The sequence below is a fragment of the Salvelinus alpinus genome, chromosome 21, assembly GCF_045679555.1.
Source record: "Salvelinus alpinus chromosome 21, SLU_Salpinus.1, whole genome shotgun sequence".
NCBI lineage: Eukaryota > Metazoa > Chordata > Actinopteri > Salmoniformes > Salmonidae > Salvelinus > Salvelinus alpinus.
Window position 1 is genome coordinate 14,187,363 of NC_092106.1, and position 20,560 is coordinate 14,207,922.

The following is a 20,560-nucleotide window of genomic DNA, read 5'->3' on the forward strand; positions in this document are numbered from 1 at the left end:
GAAGGCATTTAAAAAAATAACCAGGCATCCTCTACTGACGGGATGAGGTCAATATCCTTCCAGGATACCTGGGCCAGGTCGATTAGAAAGGCCTGCTCGCTGAAGTGTTTCAGGGAGCGTTTGACAGTGATGAGTGGAGGTCGTTTGACCGCTGACCCATTACGGATGCAAACAATGAGACAGTGATCGCTGAGATCTTGGTTGAAAAGAGCAGAGGTGTATTTAGAGGGCAAGTTGGTTAGGATGATATCTATGAGGGTGCCCGTGTTTACGGCTTTGGGGTGGTACCTGGTAGGTTCATTGATAATTTGTGTGAGATTGAGGGCATCAAGCTTAGATTGTAGGATGGCTGGGGTGTTAAGCATGTCCCAGTTTAGGTCACCTAGCAGCACGAGCTCTGAAGATTGAGAATTTAGGTAATATGTACATGTAGGTAGAATTATTAAAGTGATTATGCATTGATAATAACAGAGAGTAGCAGCAGCGTAGAAGAGGGTGGGGGGGGGGGGATAATGCAAATAGTCTGGGTAGCCATTTGATTAGATGTTCAGGAGTCTTATGGCTTGGGGGTAGTAGCTGTTTAGAAGCCTCTTGGACCTAGACTTGGCGCTCAACTATCGCTTGCCATGCGGTAGCTGAGAGAACAGTCTATGACTAGGGTGGCTGGAGTCTTTGCCAATTTTTAGGGCCTTCCTCTGACACAGCCTAGTATAGAGGTACTGGATGGCAGGAAGCTTGGCCCCAGTAACGTACTGGGCCATACGCACTACCCTCTGTAGTGTCTTGCGGTTGGAGGCCGAGCAGTTGCCGTACCAGGCAGTGATGCAGCTGTAAAACCTTTTGAGGATTTGAGGACCCATGCCAAATCTTTTCAGTCTCCTGAGGAGGAATAGGTTTTGTCGTGCCCTCTTCACGACTGTCTTGGTGTGCTTGGACCATGTTAGTTTGTTGGTGACATGGACGCAAAGGAACTTGAAGCGCTCAATCTGCTCCACTACAGCCGGCCAATCGATGAGAATGGGGGCGTGCTCGGTCCTCCTTTTCCTGTAGTCCACAATCAACTCCTTTGTCTTGATCACGTTGAGGGAGAGGTTGTTGTCCTTGCACCACACGGTCAGGTCTCTGACCTCCTCCCTATAGGCTGTCTCATCCTTGTCGGTGATCAAGCCTACCACTGTTGTATCATCGGCAAACATAATGGTGGTGTTAGAGTCGTGCCTGGCCGTGCAGTCATGAGTGAACACGGAGTACAGGAGGGGACTGAGCATGCACCCCCTTATGGTGTTGATGTGAGCCATGACCAGCCTTTCAAAGCACTTCATGGGTACAGATGTGAGTGCTACGGGTCGGTAGTAATTTAGGCAAGTTACCTTAGTGTTCTTGGGCACAGGGACTATGGTGATCTGCTTGAAACATGTTGGTATTACAGACTTAGACAGGAAGAGTTTGAAAATGTCAGTGAAGACACTTGCCAATTGGTCAGCACATGCTCGGAGTACACATCCTGGTAATCCGTCTGGCCCAGTGGCCTTGTGAATGTTGACCTGTTTAAAGGTCTTACTCACATCGGCTGCTGAGAGCGTGATCACACAGTCGTCCGGAACAGCTGATGCTCTCATGCATGTTTCAGTGTTGCTTGCCTCAAAGCGAGCACAGAAGTGATTTAGCTCGTCTGGTAGGCTCATGTCACTGGGCAGCTCTCGGCTGTGCTTCTCTTTGTAGTCTGTAATAGTTTGTAAGCCCTGCCACATCCGACAAGCATCGGAGCCGGTCTAGTACGATTCGATCTTAGTCCTGTATTGAAGCTTTGCCTGTTTGATGGTTCGTCGGAGGGCATAGCGAGATTTCCTATAAGCTTCCGTGGTTAGAGTCCTGCTCCTTGAAGCGGCAGCTCTAACCTTTAGCTCAGTGCGAATATTGCCTGTAATCCATGGCTTCTGGTTGGGGTATGTACATATATAATTCCACTTATCTGACAGAACAGCTTCATTAGTGTGTGTCTGTTTGTTTGTGTGAGCATGCGTGTGACTGACTGTAGCAAATTGTAGATGCATTCTGCCTCCATTTCCTAATTACACTCCATCCCATAGCAGCCAAAACGAGAGAATCAACAGATTGGTGTGAAGGTAGTTATCAGATTCCACCATGTTGTGCGGGGGAAGACAGGGAGGAGGAGGAGGAGGAGGAGGGGGGAGAGGGATGGTTAGCGAGAGCTCTAATGAAGATGGGACAAAACAGCAATAGTGTGAAGGTGGCAGGGGAGTGCTAGAACAACAGCACATCAGCTCTTGTGTTGTACCGAAAAAATGATACATTAATTGGAGAGCATGCTGTGTGTTTACTGGCCATATGGGACCAATGTTGATGACTGAATAGGCCTGATTGTAACTCCTAGAGTTCTGTGATGAATGATGTGGCAGCTCTGTCGATATGAACAGTGAACGCTAGAGGAGTCTGGTGAATAGTACTGTTGATTGGTTCTATACAGTGGGATTTTTGTGATGAATGGCTGTGAGGGGGGTGCCCAACTGGAGACTCTCTCTAGGTTGGACTGTTACTCATTCATCCATGCCACACCATCACTCTGAGTTATATATTTAAGCAATAAGGCACTTCGGGGGTTTGTGGTATATGGCCAATATACCACGGCTAAGGGCTGTTCTTATGCACAATGCAACGCGGAGTGCCTGGATACAGCCCTTAGCCGTGGAATATTGGCCATATACCACAAACCCCCGAAGTGCCTTATTGCTTAAATATATAAGTCCTAATGATGGTGTGCCATTTTTTTTTTACCTTTATTTAACTAGGCAAGTCAGTTAAGAACAAATTCTTATTTTCAATGACGGCCTAGGAACAGTGGGTTAACTGCCTTGTTCAGGGGCAGAATGACAGATTTTTACCTTGTCAGCTCAGGGATTCAATCTTACAACCTTTCGGTTACTAGTCCAACGCTCTAACCACTAAGCTACCCTGCCACACCCATTGACAAATTGGGTGGTATATGTAAGATACGTATTATAAACTGGGTGGTTCGAGCCCTGAATGCTGATTGCCTGACAGCCGTGGTATATCTGACCTTATGACAAAACATTTATTTTCACTGCTCTAATTACGTTGGTAAATACATGTTTTGTCATACTCGTGGTATACGGGTATGACAAACATATACCACATAACACATATCATACATATACCACTCAGTTCATAATGACTAGAAAACCTTATCAAATAACACGGAACCCAAACCGGCTGCGTGCGTGCGCCATCGTGCGCTATCGTGCATACATTTATTTTGCCCCCCCACACCAAACGCGATCACGACACGCAGGTTAAAATATCAAAACAAACTCTGAACCAATGACATTAATTTGGGGACAGGTCGAAAAGCCTTAAACATGTATGGCTAGTTAGCTTGCACTTGCTAGCTAATTTGTCCTATTTAGCTAGCTTGCTGTTGCTAGCTAATTTGTCCTGGGATATAAACATTGAGTTGTTATTTTACCTGAAATGCACAAGGACCTCTACTCCGACAATTAATCCACAAAATAAAACGGCCAACCGAATCGTTTCTAGTCATCTCTCCTCCTTCCAGGCTTTTTCATATTTTAACTTATATTGTGATCGCATCTAAACTTCCATTGTATTACCACGACAACCGGCAAGGGCTAAAATAGAAATTTAAGCTGCCTATCAATCATTGTTTTTGAAACCAGTGGACAGCCAGTGAAAAATGCGATCTTGCGTCAGCTGCATAGTGCGGATGTACCTACCTATGGAATACAATCAAATCAAATCAAATGTTATTTGTCACACACATGGTTAGCAGATGTTAATGCGAGTGTAGCGAAATGCTTGTGCTTCTAGTTCCGACAATGCAGTAATATCCAACGAGTAATCTAACCTAACAATTTCACAAAAACTACCTTATACACACAAGTGTAAAGGAATGAATAAGAATATGTACATAAAAAATAGATGAATGAGTGATGGTATAGAACGGCATAGGCAAGATGCAGTGGATGGTATAGATTACCGTATATACATATGAGATGAGTAATGTAGGGTATGTAAACATATAAAAGTGGCATTGTTTAAAGTGGCTAGTGATACATTACATCAAGATGGCAAGATGCAGTAGATGGTATAGAGTACAGTATATACATATGAGATGAGTAATGTAGGGTATGTAAACATTATATGAAGTGGCATTGTTTAAAGTGGCTAGTGATACATTTATTACATCAATTTTTCCATTATTAAAGTGGCTGGAGTTGAGTCAGTGTGATGGCTGTTTAACAGTCTGATGGCCTTGAGATAGAAGCTGTTTTTCAGTCTCTCGGTCCCTGCTTTGATGCACCTGTACTGACCTCGCCTTCTGGATGATAGCGGGGTGAACAGGCAATGGCTCGGGTGGTTGTTGTCCTCGATGATCTTTTTGGCCTTCCTGTGACATCGGGTGGTGTAGGTGTCCTGGAGGGCAGGTAGTTTGCCCCCGGTGATGCGTTGTGCAGACCTCACTACCCTCTGGAGAGCCTTACGGTTATGGGCGGAGCAGTTGCCGTACCAGGCGGTGATGCAGCCCGACAGGATGCTCTCGATTGTGCATCTGTAAAAGTTTGTCAGTGTTTTTGGTGACAAGCCAAATTTCTTCAGCCTCCTGAGGTTGAAGAGGCACTGCTGCACCTTCTTCACCACGCTGTCTGTGTGGTTGGACCATTTCAGTTTGTCCGTGATGTGTACGCCGAGGAACTTAAAAATGTCTACCGTCTCCACTACTGTCCTGTCGATGTGGATAGGGGGGTGCTCCCTCTGCTGTTTCCTGAAGTCCACGATCATCTCCTTTGTTTTGTTGACGTTGAGTGTGAGGTTATTTTCCTGATACCACACTCCGAGGGCCCTCACCTCCTCCCTGTAGGCCGTCTCGTCGTTGTTGGTAATCAAGCCTACCACTGTAGTGTCGTCTGCAAACTTGATGATTGAGTTGGAGGCGTGCATGGCCACGCAGTCGTGGGTGAACAGGGAGTACAGGAGAGGGCTGAGAACGCACCCTTGTGGGGCCCCAGTGTTGAGGATCAGCGGGGTGGAGATGTTGTTACCTACCCTCACCACCTGGGGGCGGCCCGTCAGGAAGTCCAGGACCCAGTTGCACAGGGCAGGGTCGAGACCCAGGGTCTCGAGCTTGATGACGAGTTTGGAGGGTACTATGGTGTTAAATGCTGAGCTGTAGTCGATGAACAGCATTCTCACATAGGTATTCCTCTTGTTCAGATTGGTTAGGGCAGTGCGCAGTGTGATTGCGATTGCGTCGTCTGTGGCAAATTGGAGTGGGTCTAGGGTGTCAGGTAGGGTGGAGGTGATATGGTCCTTGACTCTCAAAGCACTTCATGATGACGGAAGTGAGTGCCAAGGGGGGTTGTCATTTAGCTCAGTTACCTTAGCTTTCTTGGGAACAGGAATGTGGTGAGGCTTTAGTGCTCAATTTAATTAATGCTCATAGAAAATTGTAATAATCCATAGGCCTAATGGACACATGCTCAAACTCGCACACTGTTGATAGACTTAAATGAGCAATCTGTAGTTGCTATATCCATTTTTGGATTTATAAATTAGCATATCATTTATAAATCCCAAAATGGATATGGATATAAATGATATGCTAATTTATAAATGCCTCATGAGCTTAGTTCAACCGTCACACCCAATGTTTGTAAACATTATAAATGAAAACAAACACCTTATAGCCTCATTACATGGTTAAAAGTATAATTTTGATATCATGGATGGTCAGTCTCGCATCCAAAGCTCTGTCTATTAATCTGAGTGTGGTTACATTTCTCCAGACCCATCCCTCAGTTTTTTACCAAAACAGAGGCGGGGCGGCCGTTTTGTTATTGTTTCATCTGTGGATTTGCTGTTTAAACAGTTGCATATTATCAAGATATCAAAGTGTCACCAACAAAAAGGTAAACACTAGGCCTATAGCAAATGCAGCAAATGGCATTCTTTTTTTCTGGCTAATAAGTCCTTATAGTTTTGGGGTTATGCTCCAGTAAAACAATTTGGCTAATCTATACTTCCATATTTCCAAGTCCTATTCTTGAAGATCAAGGGGTATAACATTTATTGGAATGACTGGAATTCTGATAGACTTTGGTTTTTAATGTAAAGATATAATTTAATCGTATTATCATATGTAGTAGAAAGCGATGGGTTAGAAGAAGCCTACATAACCAACCCATAAAGTAAAAATGTAACATCCATATATGGCCAGCTATGTAAACTTTAACATTGATTTATCCTGCAATAGATGTTGTTCAATTGGTAACATACATTTTTGTCTTTTTCTAATGCCTCTTAAAGGGAAAGTAATCTAAAAGTAACGGAATGTAATCAGATTACATTACTGAGTTTGAGTAATCCAAAGTTAAGTTACTGATGACAATTTTGGGCAGGTAACTAGTAACTGTAATAGATTACATTTAGAGAGTAACCTACCCAACCCTGAGAGCGACTTACAGTAAATGTGAAGTATGGCAGCAGGAGGAAGCAAGATAGGGAAATTACTGCCATTACTTGGCATTTACTTCAAACTTTTGTATAAGTAAGAGTTTTGACAAGTTATATTCTCCCAAGGAGTAAGATACCAACATTCAGAAGCAGTGATTGAGCATGTTTCAAAGTGGAACCAGGAGATCTATTTGGGGGAGAAAAGCTCTCATTCTCAACAGCTGTTTGGAGACATTATAATTGCGTTTTTCCGACCGACCGCTTTACGGCTGATTGAACTATCAGAGAGACAGCCAACGAACTCTCGCTATCAGTGCCTCTGCAGGTGCACACAAACAATAACATCTTCTCTGGCGTGGAAAATGTGTCTGTGTCCCTGAGGCGCTGTCTGATGAAACTTTTATGTGACAGTTTCATGTCTTTCTGGGTGCTGCTGAGTTATGCTAATAGATGCTAATGTCCTGGGCGCCTCCTCAACAGGAAGGTTGTCACTAGTACCGGGAGCCATTCAGGAAAATCAAGCAGCGGTGTTTCAGAGATCAGACAATTTATCTGGGATTTGACGAGTAATTCCAGCGTGACGTGATGGAGCTGGCTGTCTATCAAGGGTTGTCGTTCTTTGTGTCTTTGTCGTGTAGCTCAGTTGGTAGAGCATGGTGCTTGCAATGCCAGAGTTGTGGGTTTGATTCCCACAGGGGGCCAGTATGAAATAAAATGTATGCACTCACTACTATAAGTTGCTCTGGATAAGAGTGTCTGCTAAATGACAAAAACTGAAATATGACCCTCAGATATGTCTATGTACTCTTACTACTTTATTGTCTGTTTCTGTCTCTCTGTCTCATGTACTTTACGCACACAGACACAATGTTTTTTTCACCAAGGCGTATTGCTTTCAGGCTACCTAGCTACTGTAGCTATGGCAACGCGGATATGTCGTTATAAAATGGTTACAAAATCATTTGAGACATGAGAGACCATATTGGCTTCACAGATTGTCAGGTAATAACCATGTTAAAGACAGAATGCTCTTTGTATGAGAAAAACACTCAAAGGACTCTTAAAATTTGTTCCAGTATTGCCACAACTTTACCGGCCCATGGTTGGGACATTGAGTTGTGTTTGTGTGTTTGCAAGCATGTCGTATTTGTCACTAAGGCATAGGCTTGCCTTACATCTTCCATCTTCCTTAGTGTGGTCTGTGTGCGGTTGAGCCAGCTTGCCATTAAACCGCCCCCGCCGGCCGTCCCCGCAGCCTCACCCATCGCCGGCCGTCCCCGCAGCCTCACCCATCGCCGGCCGTCCCCGCAGCCTCACCCATCGCCGGCCGTCCCCGCAGCCTCACCCATCGCCGGCCGTCCCCGCAGCCTCACCCATCGCTGGCCGTCCCCGCAGCCTCACCCATCGCCGGCCGTCCCCGCAGCCTCACCCATCGCCGGCCGTCCCCGCAGCCTCACCCATCGCCGGCCGTCCCCGCAGCCTCACCCATCGCCGGCCGTCCCCGCAGCCTCACCCACGGTGCAGATGACTCAGCCATAAATATTGACTGCCTGATAAACTGGAAGAATTGACCAGGCCCAATTATCAACCATTACAGGCCTGCTGATCCCACTGGCCATCCCACTGGCCAGTCCCACTGTTACACCTCTGTCCAATGAGGTAGCCCCGTGGAAGTGGTGTAAAGTACTTAAGTAAAAATACTTTAAAGTACTACTTAAATGTTTTTTTTAGGTATCTGTACTTTACTTTACTATTCATATTTTTGACTACTTTTACTTTTACTTCACTACATTCCTAAAGAAAATAATGTACTTTTTACTCCATACATTTTCTCTGACACCCAAAAGTACTTGTTACATTTTCAGTGCTTAGCAGGACAGGAAAGTGGTCCAATTCACTAACTCATCAAGAGAATATCCTTGGTCATCCCTACCACCTCTGATTTGGAGGACTCACTAAACACAAATGCTTTGTTTGTAAATGTTGTCTGCTTGTTGTAGTGTGCCCCTAGTTATCCGTAAATAGAAAAACAAGAAAATTGTGCCATCTGATTTTCATATTATAAGCAATTTGAAATAATTTATACTTTTACTTTTGATATTTAAGTATATTTTTGCAATTAGATTTACTTTTGATACTTAAATATATTTAAAACCAAATACTTTTAGACTTTAACTCAAGTAGTATTTTTCTGTGTGACTTTTACTTTAGTCATTTTACTCAAGTATGACATTTGGGTACTTTTTCCACCACTGCCCCGTGGTGCTAGTCTCAGACCTGAACAGATTTGGCCAGGTGTAGCACCAGGACTACCTGAGAGTTTTACCAATCCTGACTCCATATATTGTACATTAAAACTTTGTTATCGTTATACCCTACACACTATCACTTTCATTTATCTCTATGCCTTCTATAATTCAGTATGCTTTACTGAATGAATAAGTCCTCAGCCTGCGGTGAGAGTTGATATTGAGCTTGTTAATTTTGTTTGCCGTGGTAGTTCTGCTCGGAGACAGCTCTGTCTCATCTACTCCTAAGCAATTCCATAAAAAATGGTGTGTATGTATGTGTGTGTGTGTGTGTGTGAGGGGCTGAAAAATGTCCAGCAGCTCATCCCACTTCTTCCACCACCACTTCCCCCACCACCTCATATCTGTCTCTCTGTCTCTCTCCGTCTCTCTCTTTCTTTGTATCTCTCTCTCTCTGTCTCTTTGTCTGTCTCTCTGTCTTCCTGTCTCTCATGTACACAAGAATACTATCTTCTTTCAATATTATTGATCCTTATTCGCTTCAGGACAATTAGCAAGTTGATCATTTTAACTTGTGAAGCAATACATTTTTGCTCTAAAATATCTTTAGATCTTTTTTGTTCGTGTCCCATGTGGGAATGTAGTTACAGTGCTTGTTGTGTATGTTGGTTGTTATTGTTCTGTGCCTCTGTGAGCTAATAGACGTGCTAAATCACACTGTTAGCCCTGTCCCTGTGCTTATAGGCAGTAGTTGCCTATCAAGAGAAGTAGGCGAGCCAATTGCACCAACAGCTTTACCATTCATACACCCAGAGGAACTGATTCTATTATGTTGGGTGTTTGCTATATGATGTCAGTTACGTAGGCGAGTTTGTGACAGGTTTCACATGCTATGTTGGTATTGTGTTACGTGTGTGCGGAACCTTTAGAGATGTTAGCCTCCAGTATATACTGTATCCAGAGTAGAGGTCGACCGATTATGATTTTTCAACGCCGATACCGATTCCGATTATTGGAGGACCAAAAAAAGCCGATACCGATTAATTGGACGATTTTTATATATATATATATATATATATTTGTAATAATGACAATTACAACAATACTGAATGAACAATGAACACTTTTATTTTAACTTAATATAATACATCAATCAAATCAATTTAGTCTCAAATAAATAATGAAACATGTTCAATTTGGTTTAAGTAATGCAAAAACACAATGTTGGAGAAGAAAGTAAAAGTGCAATATGTGCCATGTAAAAAAGCTAACATTTAAGTTCCTTGCTTAGAACATGAGAACATATGAAAGCTGGTGGTTCCTTTGAACATGAGTCTTCAATATTCCCAGTTAAGAAGTTTTCGGTTGTAGTTATTATAGGAATTATAGGACTATTTCTCTCTATACCATTTGTATTTCATATACCTTTGACTATTGGATGTTCTTATAGGCACTTTAGTATTGCCCGCCTAATCTCGGGAGTTGATAGGCTTGAAGTCATAAACAGCGCTGTGCCTCAAGCATTGCTAAGAGCTGCTGGCAAACGCAGTAAAGGGCTGTTTGAATGAATGCTTACGTGCCTGCTGCTGCCTACCACCGCTCAGTCAGACTGCTCTATCAAATATCAAATCATATACTTAATTATAAGAAAATAAACACACAGAAATACGAGCCTTTGGTCAAATCCGGAAACTATCATTTCGAAAAAACACAACGTTTATTATTTCTGTGAAATACGGAACCGTTACGTATTTTATCGAATGGGTGGCAACCCTAAGTCTAAATATTGCTGTTACATTGCACAACCTTCAATGTTATGTCATAATTATGTAAAATTCTGGCAAATTAATTAAGGTCTTTGTTAGGAATAAATGGCCTTTCAACAGTTCTCAACGAGCCAGGCGGCCCAAACTGCTGCATATACCGTGACTCTGCATACATTGAACGCAAGAGAAGTGACACAATTTCCCTAGTTAATATTGCCTGCTAACATGAATTTCTTTTAACTACATATGCAGGTTTAAGGTTTAAGAAAGGCATTGATGTTTATGGTTAGGTACATTATTGCAATGAATGTGCTTTTGTTAAATCATCACCCGTTTGGCAAAGTTGAAGTAGGCTGTGATTTGATGATAAATTAACAGGCACCGCATTGATTATATGCAATGCAGAACAAGCTAGTTAGCCTAGTAATATCATCAACCATGGGTAGTTAACTAGTGATTATGTGAAGATTGATTGTTTTTTATAAGATAAGTTTAATTCTAGCTAGCAACTTGTCTTGGCTCCTTGCAGCCACAAGGTCCTTTTCATGCTGCACTCGTGTAACAGGGGGTCAGCCTGCCACGCAGTCTCCTCGTGGATTGCAATGTAATCGTCCATAATCGGCGTCCAAAAAGGCCCATTACCGATTGTTATGAAAACTTGAAATCGGCCCTAATTAATTGGCTATGCCGATTAATCGGTCGACCTCTAATCCAGAGGGAGTGTGGTGCTAGCCGTCAGAGAGGCAGTTTTCCTAGTGTGTCTTGGTTGCGGTGGCTGGGTCTGTGGGCCGTGCTACAGCTGTGCGACCAGGTCAGCAGTCTCTCTGAGGGGTTGTGGAGTGGGCTGTTGGGCCACTGTGCTCCTCCAGTGTAGTGCTCTAAGTGGTTCTGATAGAGACTCATGAGAAAACACTTGAGAGAGTTTAGTGCTAATAAGATATGAGTCAGTCCTAGGGAAAGCAGGGCTGTTAATGACGCTCTCACACATAGACTCACACACACACACACACACACACACACACACACACACACACACACACACACACACACACACACACACACACACACACACACACACACACACACACACACACACACACACACACACACACACACACACTTGGGTATTCTACATGAGTATCATCAGCATGCTGTTCACACACTCTCAGACTTTTGTTCTGTTTCCTTTGCTAATGGGAACTGAGTCACACACACGTTTGAACGGTGTGGCTGCCTGAGGTGGCAGAGATATGGTGCTTCTGGGATTCTGTGGTGGGAAGCAAGATTATTGACTCCTGTAAGAACCGTTCCTCACACTAAACAAAAGCAAGGGTCGTATTCATTGAGGGCACACTGTGACAAAACTTTTTGCAACGGAAAACAAGAAGTGTTTATTTTTGGACAAGTTCAGATAGTCTCTTCTTGTGTCAGTCCATTTTTCATTAGGTGCATAATGAATATTACCAACGAGTCCTGGACTGGAGTCAACATGGCCTTTACATTTTTTTTTATTTAACCTTTATTTAACCAGGTAGGCCAGTTGAGAACAAGTTCTTATTTACAACTGCGAACTGGCCAAGATAAAGCAAAGCAGTGTGACAAAAACAACACCACAGAGTTACACATAAACAAACGTACAGTCAATAACACAATAGAAACATCTAAACTCAGCAAAAAAAAAGAAACGTCCTCTCACTGTCAACTGCGTTTATTTTCATCAAACTTACCATGTGTAAATACTTGTATGGACATAAGATTCAACAACTGAGACATAAACTGAACAAATTCCACAGACATGTGACTAACAGAAATACAATAATGTGTCCCTGAACAAAGGGGGGGTCAAAATCAAAAGTCACAGTCAGTATCTGGTGTGGCCACCAGCCGCGTTAAGTACAGCAGTGCATCTCCTCCTCATGGACTGCACCAGATTTGCCAGTTCTTGCTGTGAGATTTACATTTACATTTACATTTAAGTCATTTAGCAGACGCTCTTATCCAGAGCGACTTACAGGTTGGTGCATTCACCTTATGATATCCAGTGGAACAACCACTTTACAGTAGTGCATCTAACTCTTTTAAAGGGGGGGGGGGGGTTAGAAGGATTACTTTATCCTATCCTAGGTATTCCTTAAAGAGGTGGTGTTTCAGGTGTTTCCGGAAGGTGGTGATTGACTCCGCTGACCTGGCGTCGTGGGGGAGTTTGTTCCACCATTGGGGTGCCAGAGCAGCGAACAGTTTTGACTGGGCTGAGCGGGAGCTGTACTTCCTCAGAGGTAGGGAGGCGAGCAGGCCAGAGGTGGATGAACGCAGTGCCCTTGTTTGGGTGTACGGCCTGATCAGAGCCTGAAGGTACGGAGGTGCCGTTCCCCTCACAGCTCCGTAGGCAAGCACCATGGTCTTGTAGCGGATGCGAGCTTCAACTGGAAGCCAGTGGAGAGAGCGGAGGAGCGGGGTGACGTGAGAGAACTTGGGAAGGTTGAACACCAGACGGGCTGCGGCGTTCTGGATGAGTTGTAGGGGTTTAATGGCACAGGCAGGGAGCCCAGCCAACAGCGAGTTGCAGTAATCCAGACGGGAGATGACAAGTGCCTGGATTAGGACCTGCGCCGCTTCCTGTGTGAGGCAGGGTCGTACTCTGCGAATGTTGTAGAGCATGAACCTACAGGAACGGGTCACCGCCTTGATGTTAGTTGAGAACGACAGGGTGTTGTCCAGGATCACGCCAAGGTTCTTAGCACTCTGGGAGGAGGACACAATGGAGTTGTCAACCGTGATGGCGAGATCATGGAACGGGCAGTCCTTCCCCGGGAGGAAGAGCAGCTCCGTCTTGCCGAGGTTCAGCTTGAGGTGGTGATCCGTCATCCACACTGATATGTCTGCCAGACATGCAGAGATGCGATTCGCCACCTGGTTATCAGAAGGGGGAAAGGAGAAGATTAATTGTGTGTCGTCTGCATAGCAATGATAGGAGAGACCATGTGAGGATATGACAGAGCCAAGTGACTTGGTGTATAGCGAGAATAGGAGAGGGCCTAGAACAGAGCCCTGGGGGACACCAGTGGTGAGAGCACGTGGTGCGGAGAAAGATTCTCGCCACGCCACCTGGTAGGAGCGACCTGTCAGGTAGGACGCAATCCAAGCGTGGGCCGCGCCGGAGATGCCCAACTCGGAGAGGGTGGAGAGGAGGATCTGATGGTTCACAGTATCAAAGGCAGCCGATAGGTCTAGAAGGATGAGAGCAGAGGAGAGAGAGTTAGCTTTAGCAGTGCGGAGCGCCTCCGTGACACAGAGAAGAGCAGTCTCAGTTGAATGACTAGTCTTGAAACCTGACTGATTTGGATCAAGAAGGTCATGAGAGATGTTACCCCACTCTTCCACCAAGGCATCTGCAAGTTCCCAGACATTTCTGGGGAGAATGACCCTAGCCCTCACCCTCCGATCCAACAGGTCCCAGATGTGCTCAATGGGATTGAGATCCGGGCTCTTCGCTGGCCATGACAGAACACTGACGTTCCTGTCTTGCAGGAAATCACGCACAGAACGAGCAGTATGGCTGGTGGCATTGTCATGCTGGAGGGTCATGTCAGGATGAGCCTGCAGAAAGGGTACCACATGAAGGAGGAGGATGTCTTCCCTGTAACGCACAGCGTTGAGATTGCCTGCAATGACAACAAGCTCAGTCCAATGAGTCTGTAACACACCGCCCCAGACCATGACGGACCCTCCACCTCAATATCGTTCCCGCTCCAGAGTACAGGCCTCGGTGTAACGCTCATTCCTTCGACGATAAACGCGAATCCAACCATCACCCCTGGTGAGACAAAACTGCGATTTGTCAGTGAAGAGTACTTTTTGCCAGTCCTGTCTGGTCCAGCAACAGTGGGTTTGTGCCCATAGGCGACGTTGTTGCCGGTGATGTCTGGTGAGGACCTGCCTTACAACAAGCCTACAAGCCCTCAGTCCAACCTCTTTCAGCCTATTGTGGACAGTCTGAGCACTGATGGAGGGATTGTGCGTTCCTGGTGTAACTCAGGCAGTTGTTGCCATCCTGTACCTGTCCCGCAGGTGTGATGTTCGAATGTACCAATCCTGTGAAGGTGTTGTTACATGTGGTCTGCCACTGAGAGGACGATCAGCTGTCCATCCTGTCTCCCTGTAGCGCTGTCTTAGGCGTCTCACAGTACGGACATTGCAATTTATGCCCTGGCCACATCTGCAGTCCTCATGACTCCTTGCAGCATACCTAAGGCACGTCCACGCAGATGGGCAGGGACCCTGGGCATCTTTCTTTTGGTGTTTTTCAGAGTCAGTAGAAAGGCCTCTTTAGTGTCCTAAGTGTTCATAACTGTGACCTTAATTGCCTACCGTCTATAAGCTGTTAGTGTCTTAACGACCGTTCCACAGGTGCATGTTCAGTCATTGTTTGTAGTTCATTGAACAAGCACGGGAAACAGTGTTTAAACCCTTTACAATGAAGAGCTGTGAAGTTTTTGGATTTTTACTAATTATCTTTGAAAGACAGGGTCCTGAAAACGGGATGTTTCTTTTTGTGCTGAGTTTATGTACAGTGTGTGCACATGTAGAAGATTAGGGAAGTAAGGCAATAAATAGACCATAGAGGCGAAATAATTACAATTTAGCATTAACACTGGAGTGATAGATGTGCAGATGATGATGTGCAAGTAGAGATACTGGGGTTCAAAAGAGAAAGAAGATAAATAACAGGATGCAAATTTCTGTTTGAAAAAGATAGCCTTCCAGGATACCCAGGCCAGGTCGATTTGAAAGGCCTGCTCACTGAAGTGTTTTAGGGAGCGCTTGACAGTGGTGAGGGGTGGTCGTTTGACCGCGGACCCATTACGGACGCAGGCAATGAGGCAGTGATCGCTGAGATCTTGGTTGAAAACAGCAGAGGTGTATTTAGAGGGCAAGTTGGTTAGGATGATATCTATGAGGGTGCCCGTGTTTACGGCTTTGGGGTGGTACCTGGTAGGCTCCTTGATAATTTGTGTGAGATTGAGGGCATCTAGCTTAGATTGTAGGACGGCTGGGGTGTTAAGCATATCCCAGTTTAGGTCACCTAACAGTACGAACTCTGAAGATATATTGATTGGGGGCAATCAATTCACATATGGTGTCCAGGGCACAGCTGGGGGTCCTTATAGCCAGGGGGGTCTATAAGAAGCTGCAACGTTGAGAGACAGGATTCAGACACGGCTAGGACATCCGGGTTGGCGGAGTGTGCTAAAGCGGTGAATAAAACAAACTTAGGGAGGAGGCTTCTGATGTTAACATGCATGAAACCAAGGCTTTTACAGTTACAGAAGTCAACAAATGAGAGCGCCTGGGGAATGGGAGACGTGCTGGGGGCTGCAGGGTTAACCTCTACATCACCAGAGGAATAGAGGAGGAGTAGGATAAGGGTACGGCTAAAGGCTATAAGAACTGGTTGTCTAGTACGTTCGGAACAGAGAGCAAAAGGAGCAGATTTCTGGGCGTGGAAGAATAGATTCAAGGAATAATGTACAGACAAGGGTATGGTAGGATTTGTGTACAGTGGAGGTAAACCTAGGCATTGCGTGACGATGAGAGAGGTTTTGTCTCTAGAGGCGCCAGGTGAGGTCACTGCGTGTGTGGGGTGGGACAAAAGGGCTATCTAAGGCATATTGGGTAGGGCTGGGGGCTCTACAGTGAAATAAGACAATAATCACTAACCAGAACAGCAATAGACAAGGCATATTAACATTAGGGAGAGGCATGTGTAGCCGAGTGATCATAGGGTCCAATGAGTAGCAATAGGTGAGTCAGGGAGCCGATTCAGTAGTCGCTACTGCGCTAGGCGAGCTGGAGACATGGCGATTCAGACGTCACAACGGAAGAGCCTGTTGAAATCACCTCGGACGATTACATCGGCAGACCAGTCGTGATGTATCGGCGGGGCTCCGTGTTGGCAGAAAAGGGTCCAGGCCAATTCGCAAAAGAGGTATTGTAGCCCAAGAATTAGCTGGTGGACCTCTTCGTCTAGCTGGGAGATGAGCCTAGCTCAAGGCTAACTGGTGCTTGCTTCGGGACAGAGACGTTAGCCAGGTGTAGCCACTCAGATTGCAGCTAGCTAGCTGCGATGATCCGGTGTAAAGGTTCAGAGCTTGCGGTAGGAATCTGGATATGTGATAGAGAAAAAGCAGTCCGATATGCTCTGGGTTGATATTGCGCTGTGCAGACTGGCAGGTATTGACCGAGCTGAGGCTGTCTGGAGTCCGAGTTAACGGTGAAGACCGCTAGCAGTGGCTAACTGACTACTAGCTAGTAGCTAGTTAGCTGGCTAGCTGCTGATGGGGGTTCCGGTTCTAAAGTATAAAAATAGCAGATCCGTACCACATTGGGTGAGGCGGGTTGCAGGAGAGTATATTCAGTCCATAGATGGAAAGTGAGATGAAAATATATATGAAATATATATGAAAAAACCCCAGAGGAAAATTATATTTACACGGGACGGGACAAGACAAAACACACGTCCGACTGCTACGCCATCTTGGAACCTACTTAGCTTTATCTTCTCTCACCTTCAAACGCTTTTGTCAGAGTTTTTTCTTCTCTAAATATGGTAAATTATTAATGGGAGAAAGCAGCATGAAAAAGACTGCCAGGGTCCATTAAAGTAATGTGTGCGTGATAGTGAGAAACCTTGAGCCTCTGGTTGCACATGAGTTCAAACCCTAGGTTCGTTTGTAGAACATTTCTGATTACTTATGGACATAACCGGGAAGCCTGTGGTCGTGATTGAGTATTTGTTTATAACTGTGCATTAGTGTATCATTTGTTGTGGCCTTTACAAGAACAATACAGCTAGCATGTGACGAGTGGACATATTTGCAACAGGCTTTCGCAAGTAGAGAGAGTGAAAAGCAAAGAAGACAAGAAAGAGGGAAAAGAACATGAAGGAAGAGAGAAGATACATGTTAGGAGGGATGAAAATAAGATTTGAGAGTTTACCCTGGTAAACTGAGCTCTCTTACCTTAGACGCGCTGCAAATATAAAACTGCCGTAGAACATTGCACTCTCTGCCACTCTTGGTTTTGCAGCCTAAGCAGGAAAAGTTGTAATAAACATCCAGGTGTTAATAATGGACAAGGGGAGAATCCTCTGAGCCAATGGTGATGGCCGTTACAGAATAGTGAGGATACAGCCTACGTCTCGATTGATTCCCTATGTAGTGTACTACTTTTGACCAGAGTCCTGTGAAGTAGTGGTTGTAAAAGGTGTAATTTGAGATGAAGGCATAGTGGACAGTAAAGCGCTCTGGTCAAAAGCAGTGCACTCTGGAGGAAAGGTTGTGATTTGAGATGCATCCATAATATACAGTGGTTTATATACAACGAATATTGAGTCTGAAATTGGCGTTTCGTTTCCCATGTCATCTATAGTCATTTTCCCTTTCCTCTTTCCTCAGTTTTTCACAGACCCCTGTGCCAACAGCCCATGTTTCCATGGCAACTGTAGCCGCAGTGGTGAGAGCGAGGAGTACACCTGCGAGTGCAGCGAGGGGTACGAGGGGGAGAAGTGTGAGCAGGGCACCTTGGACCTGCTGCCTGTCTCCAACTGGGATCCTGCCACACCCCCTGCCCCCGAACAGGCCACACCCGCCACACCCACAACCGCCACTCAGCCCTCCCAGCCAACAACAGTGTCCAGCACCACGCAGGCACCTCCGACTCTGCAACCATGGCAGCCTAAGGCTGGACAGAGACTCTTGGTGGTGCAGTGGGAGAAAGAACAGGTCAGAGATGAATGCTACCTGTACTCTATTAGTCACAACAGTCCAGCTGACCAGCTAGCTAGGTTCAGAGTTAGCAGAACTTCTTTATTTGTCTTATAAAATAATGGCATTTATCCACTTGCTGCCTCATGTGTGTATCTTTGTGTATTTCCATGTATGTGAGTGCCTGTGTGTATGTGTGTCTCTGTGTGTCCATGCATGCATATGTGTGTATGTGTGTGTGTTCCTGTTGCAGGTGACGGAGGGACTGCACTGTGTGAGTCCTGAGCTGTGTGAGCTGACCTCTGGAACTCTGACTCTCTCTCTAGAGGTGCCTGAGGAGACTGCCATCAAGTAAGAGCCCTGTATTGCATGTACTGGTACCTTCCTGTGTGTATGTGTATATGTGTGTGAGTGTGTGTTTGCATAGTGCTCTCCCTCCCTCCCCTGTTTATCCTAACCTCTCCCTGTCACGTTCCTGACCTGTTTTCTGTTAGTTTTTGTATGTGTTAGTTGGTCAGGACGTGAGTGTGGGTGGGCAGTCTATGTTTTCTGTTTCTATGTTGGTTAATGGGTACCTAATATGGTTCTCAATTAGAGGCAGGTGGTTTTCATCTCCTCTGATTGAGAATCATATTAAGGTAGGTGTTGTCACATTGTTTGTCGTGGGTGGTTGTCTCCTGTGTCTATGTTGCACCATACGGGACTGTTTCGTTCGTTCGTCATTTTGTGTAGTCATTTTCCTGTTCGTGAGTTCTTCGTGTTTCATGTAAGTTCGTCGTCCAGGTCTGTCTACTCCGTTTGTTGTTTTGTTAGTTTCAAGTGAAGTTCGTGTTTTCTTTAATAAATAATGTCATATCAAGACGCTGCATTTTAGTTCAATCCCTGCTCCTCCTCTTCGGATGAAGAGGAGGAGGAAGGCCGTTACAGAACCACCCACCAAACCAGAACCAAGCAGCGCGAATTCGAGCAGTGGCCTGCTACACAGGATTATTGGAGTTGGGAGGAAATATTGGACGGAAAAGGTCCATGGGCACAGCCGGGAGAATATCGCCGTCCCAAAGCTGAGCTGGAGGCAGCGAAAGCAGAGAGGCGGCGATATGAGGAGGCAGCAAGGAGACGTGGCTGGAAGCCGGAGAATCAAGCGCAAGACCGGAGTTATGAAGGTACGCGGCTAGCACGGAAGCCCGTGAAGAAACCCCAAAAATTTATTGGGGGGCTGCGATATGAGGAGGCAGCAAGGAGACGTGGCTGGAAGCCGGAGAATCAAGCGCAAGACCGGAGTTATGAAGGTACGCGGCTAGCACGGAAGCCCGTGAAGAAACCCCAAAAATTTATTGGGGGGAGGCTAAGAGGTAGTGGGCCAAGGGCAGGTAGGAGACCTGCGCCCACTTCCCAGGCTAACCGTGGAGAGCGGGAGTACGGGCAGACGCCGTGTTACGCAGTAGAGCGCACGGTGTCTCCTGTCCGTGTGCATAGTCCGGTGCGGGTTATTCCACCTCCCCGCACTGGTAGGGCTAGATTGGGCATTGAGCCAAGTGCCATGAAGCCGGCTCTACATATCTGGCCACCAGTGCGTCTCCTCGGGCCGGCTTACATGGCACCAGCCTTACGCATGGTGTCCCCGGTTCGCCTACATAGCCCGGTGCGGGTTATTCCACCTCCCCGCACTGGGCGGGCGACGGGGAGCATTCAACCAGGTAAGGTTGGGCAGGCTCAATGCTCAAGGGAGCCAGTACGCCTGCACGGTCCGGTTTTTCCGGCGCTACCTCCCCGCCCCAGCCCAGTACCACCAGTGCCTACACCACGCACCAGGCTTCCAGTGCGTCTTCAGAGCCCTGTTCCTCCTCCACGCACTCTTCCTATGGTGCGTGTCTCCAGCCCAGTGCCTCCAGTTCCGGCACCACGCACTAAGCCACCTGTGCGTCTCCAGAGCCCTGTACACACTGTTCCTTCTCCCCGTACTCGTCCTGAGGTGCGTGCCCTTAGCCCGGTGCCACCAGTGCCGGTACCACGCACCAGGCACATAGTACGTTTTGAGAATCCAGTGTGCCCTGTCCCTGCTCCCCGCACTAGCCTGAAGTTGCGTGTCCTTAGCCCGGTGCCTCCAGTTCCGGCACCACGCACCAGGTCTACAGTGCGCCTCATCCGGCCTGAGCCATCCGTCTCCCCAGCGCCATCTGAGCCATCCGTCTCCCCAGCGCCATCTGAGCCATCCGTCTCCCCAGCGCCATCTGAGCCATCCGTCTCCCCAGCGCCATCTGAGCCATCCGTC

At 46.2% G+C, this 20,560-nt stretch overlaps 1 protein-coding gene across 2 annotated transcripts in view; it reads left to right on the plus strand.

The window, feature by feature from the left end:
• LOC139548561 (delta and Notch-like epidermal growth factor-related receptor) overlaps positions 1-20,560 on the plus strand; it is a 74,148-nt gene that overhangs the window by 19,423 nt on the left and 34,165 nt on the right. For both annotated transcript variants that reach the window (XR_011669716.1, XM_071358289.1), the window contains exons 2-3: positions 17,980-18,306; positions 18,542-18,639. Coding sequence is in view for 1 of the 2 variants with exons in the window: in XM_071358289.1 (XP_071214390.1) it covers positions 17,980-18,306; positions 18,542-18,639 (425 nt within the window). In the remaining variant the exon portion in view is untranslated. The remainder of the gene's footprint in view (positions 1-17,979; positions 18,307-18,541; positions 18,640-20,560) is intronic.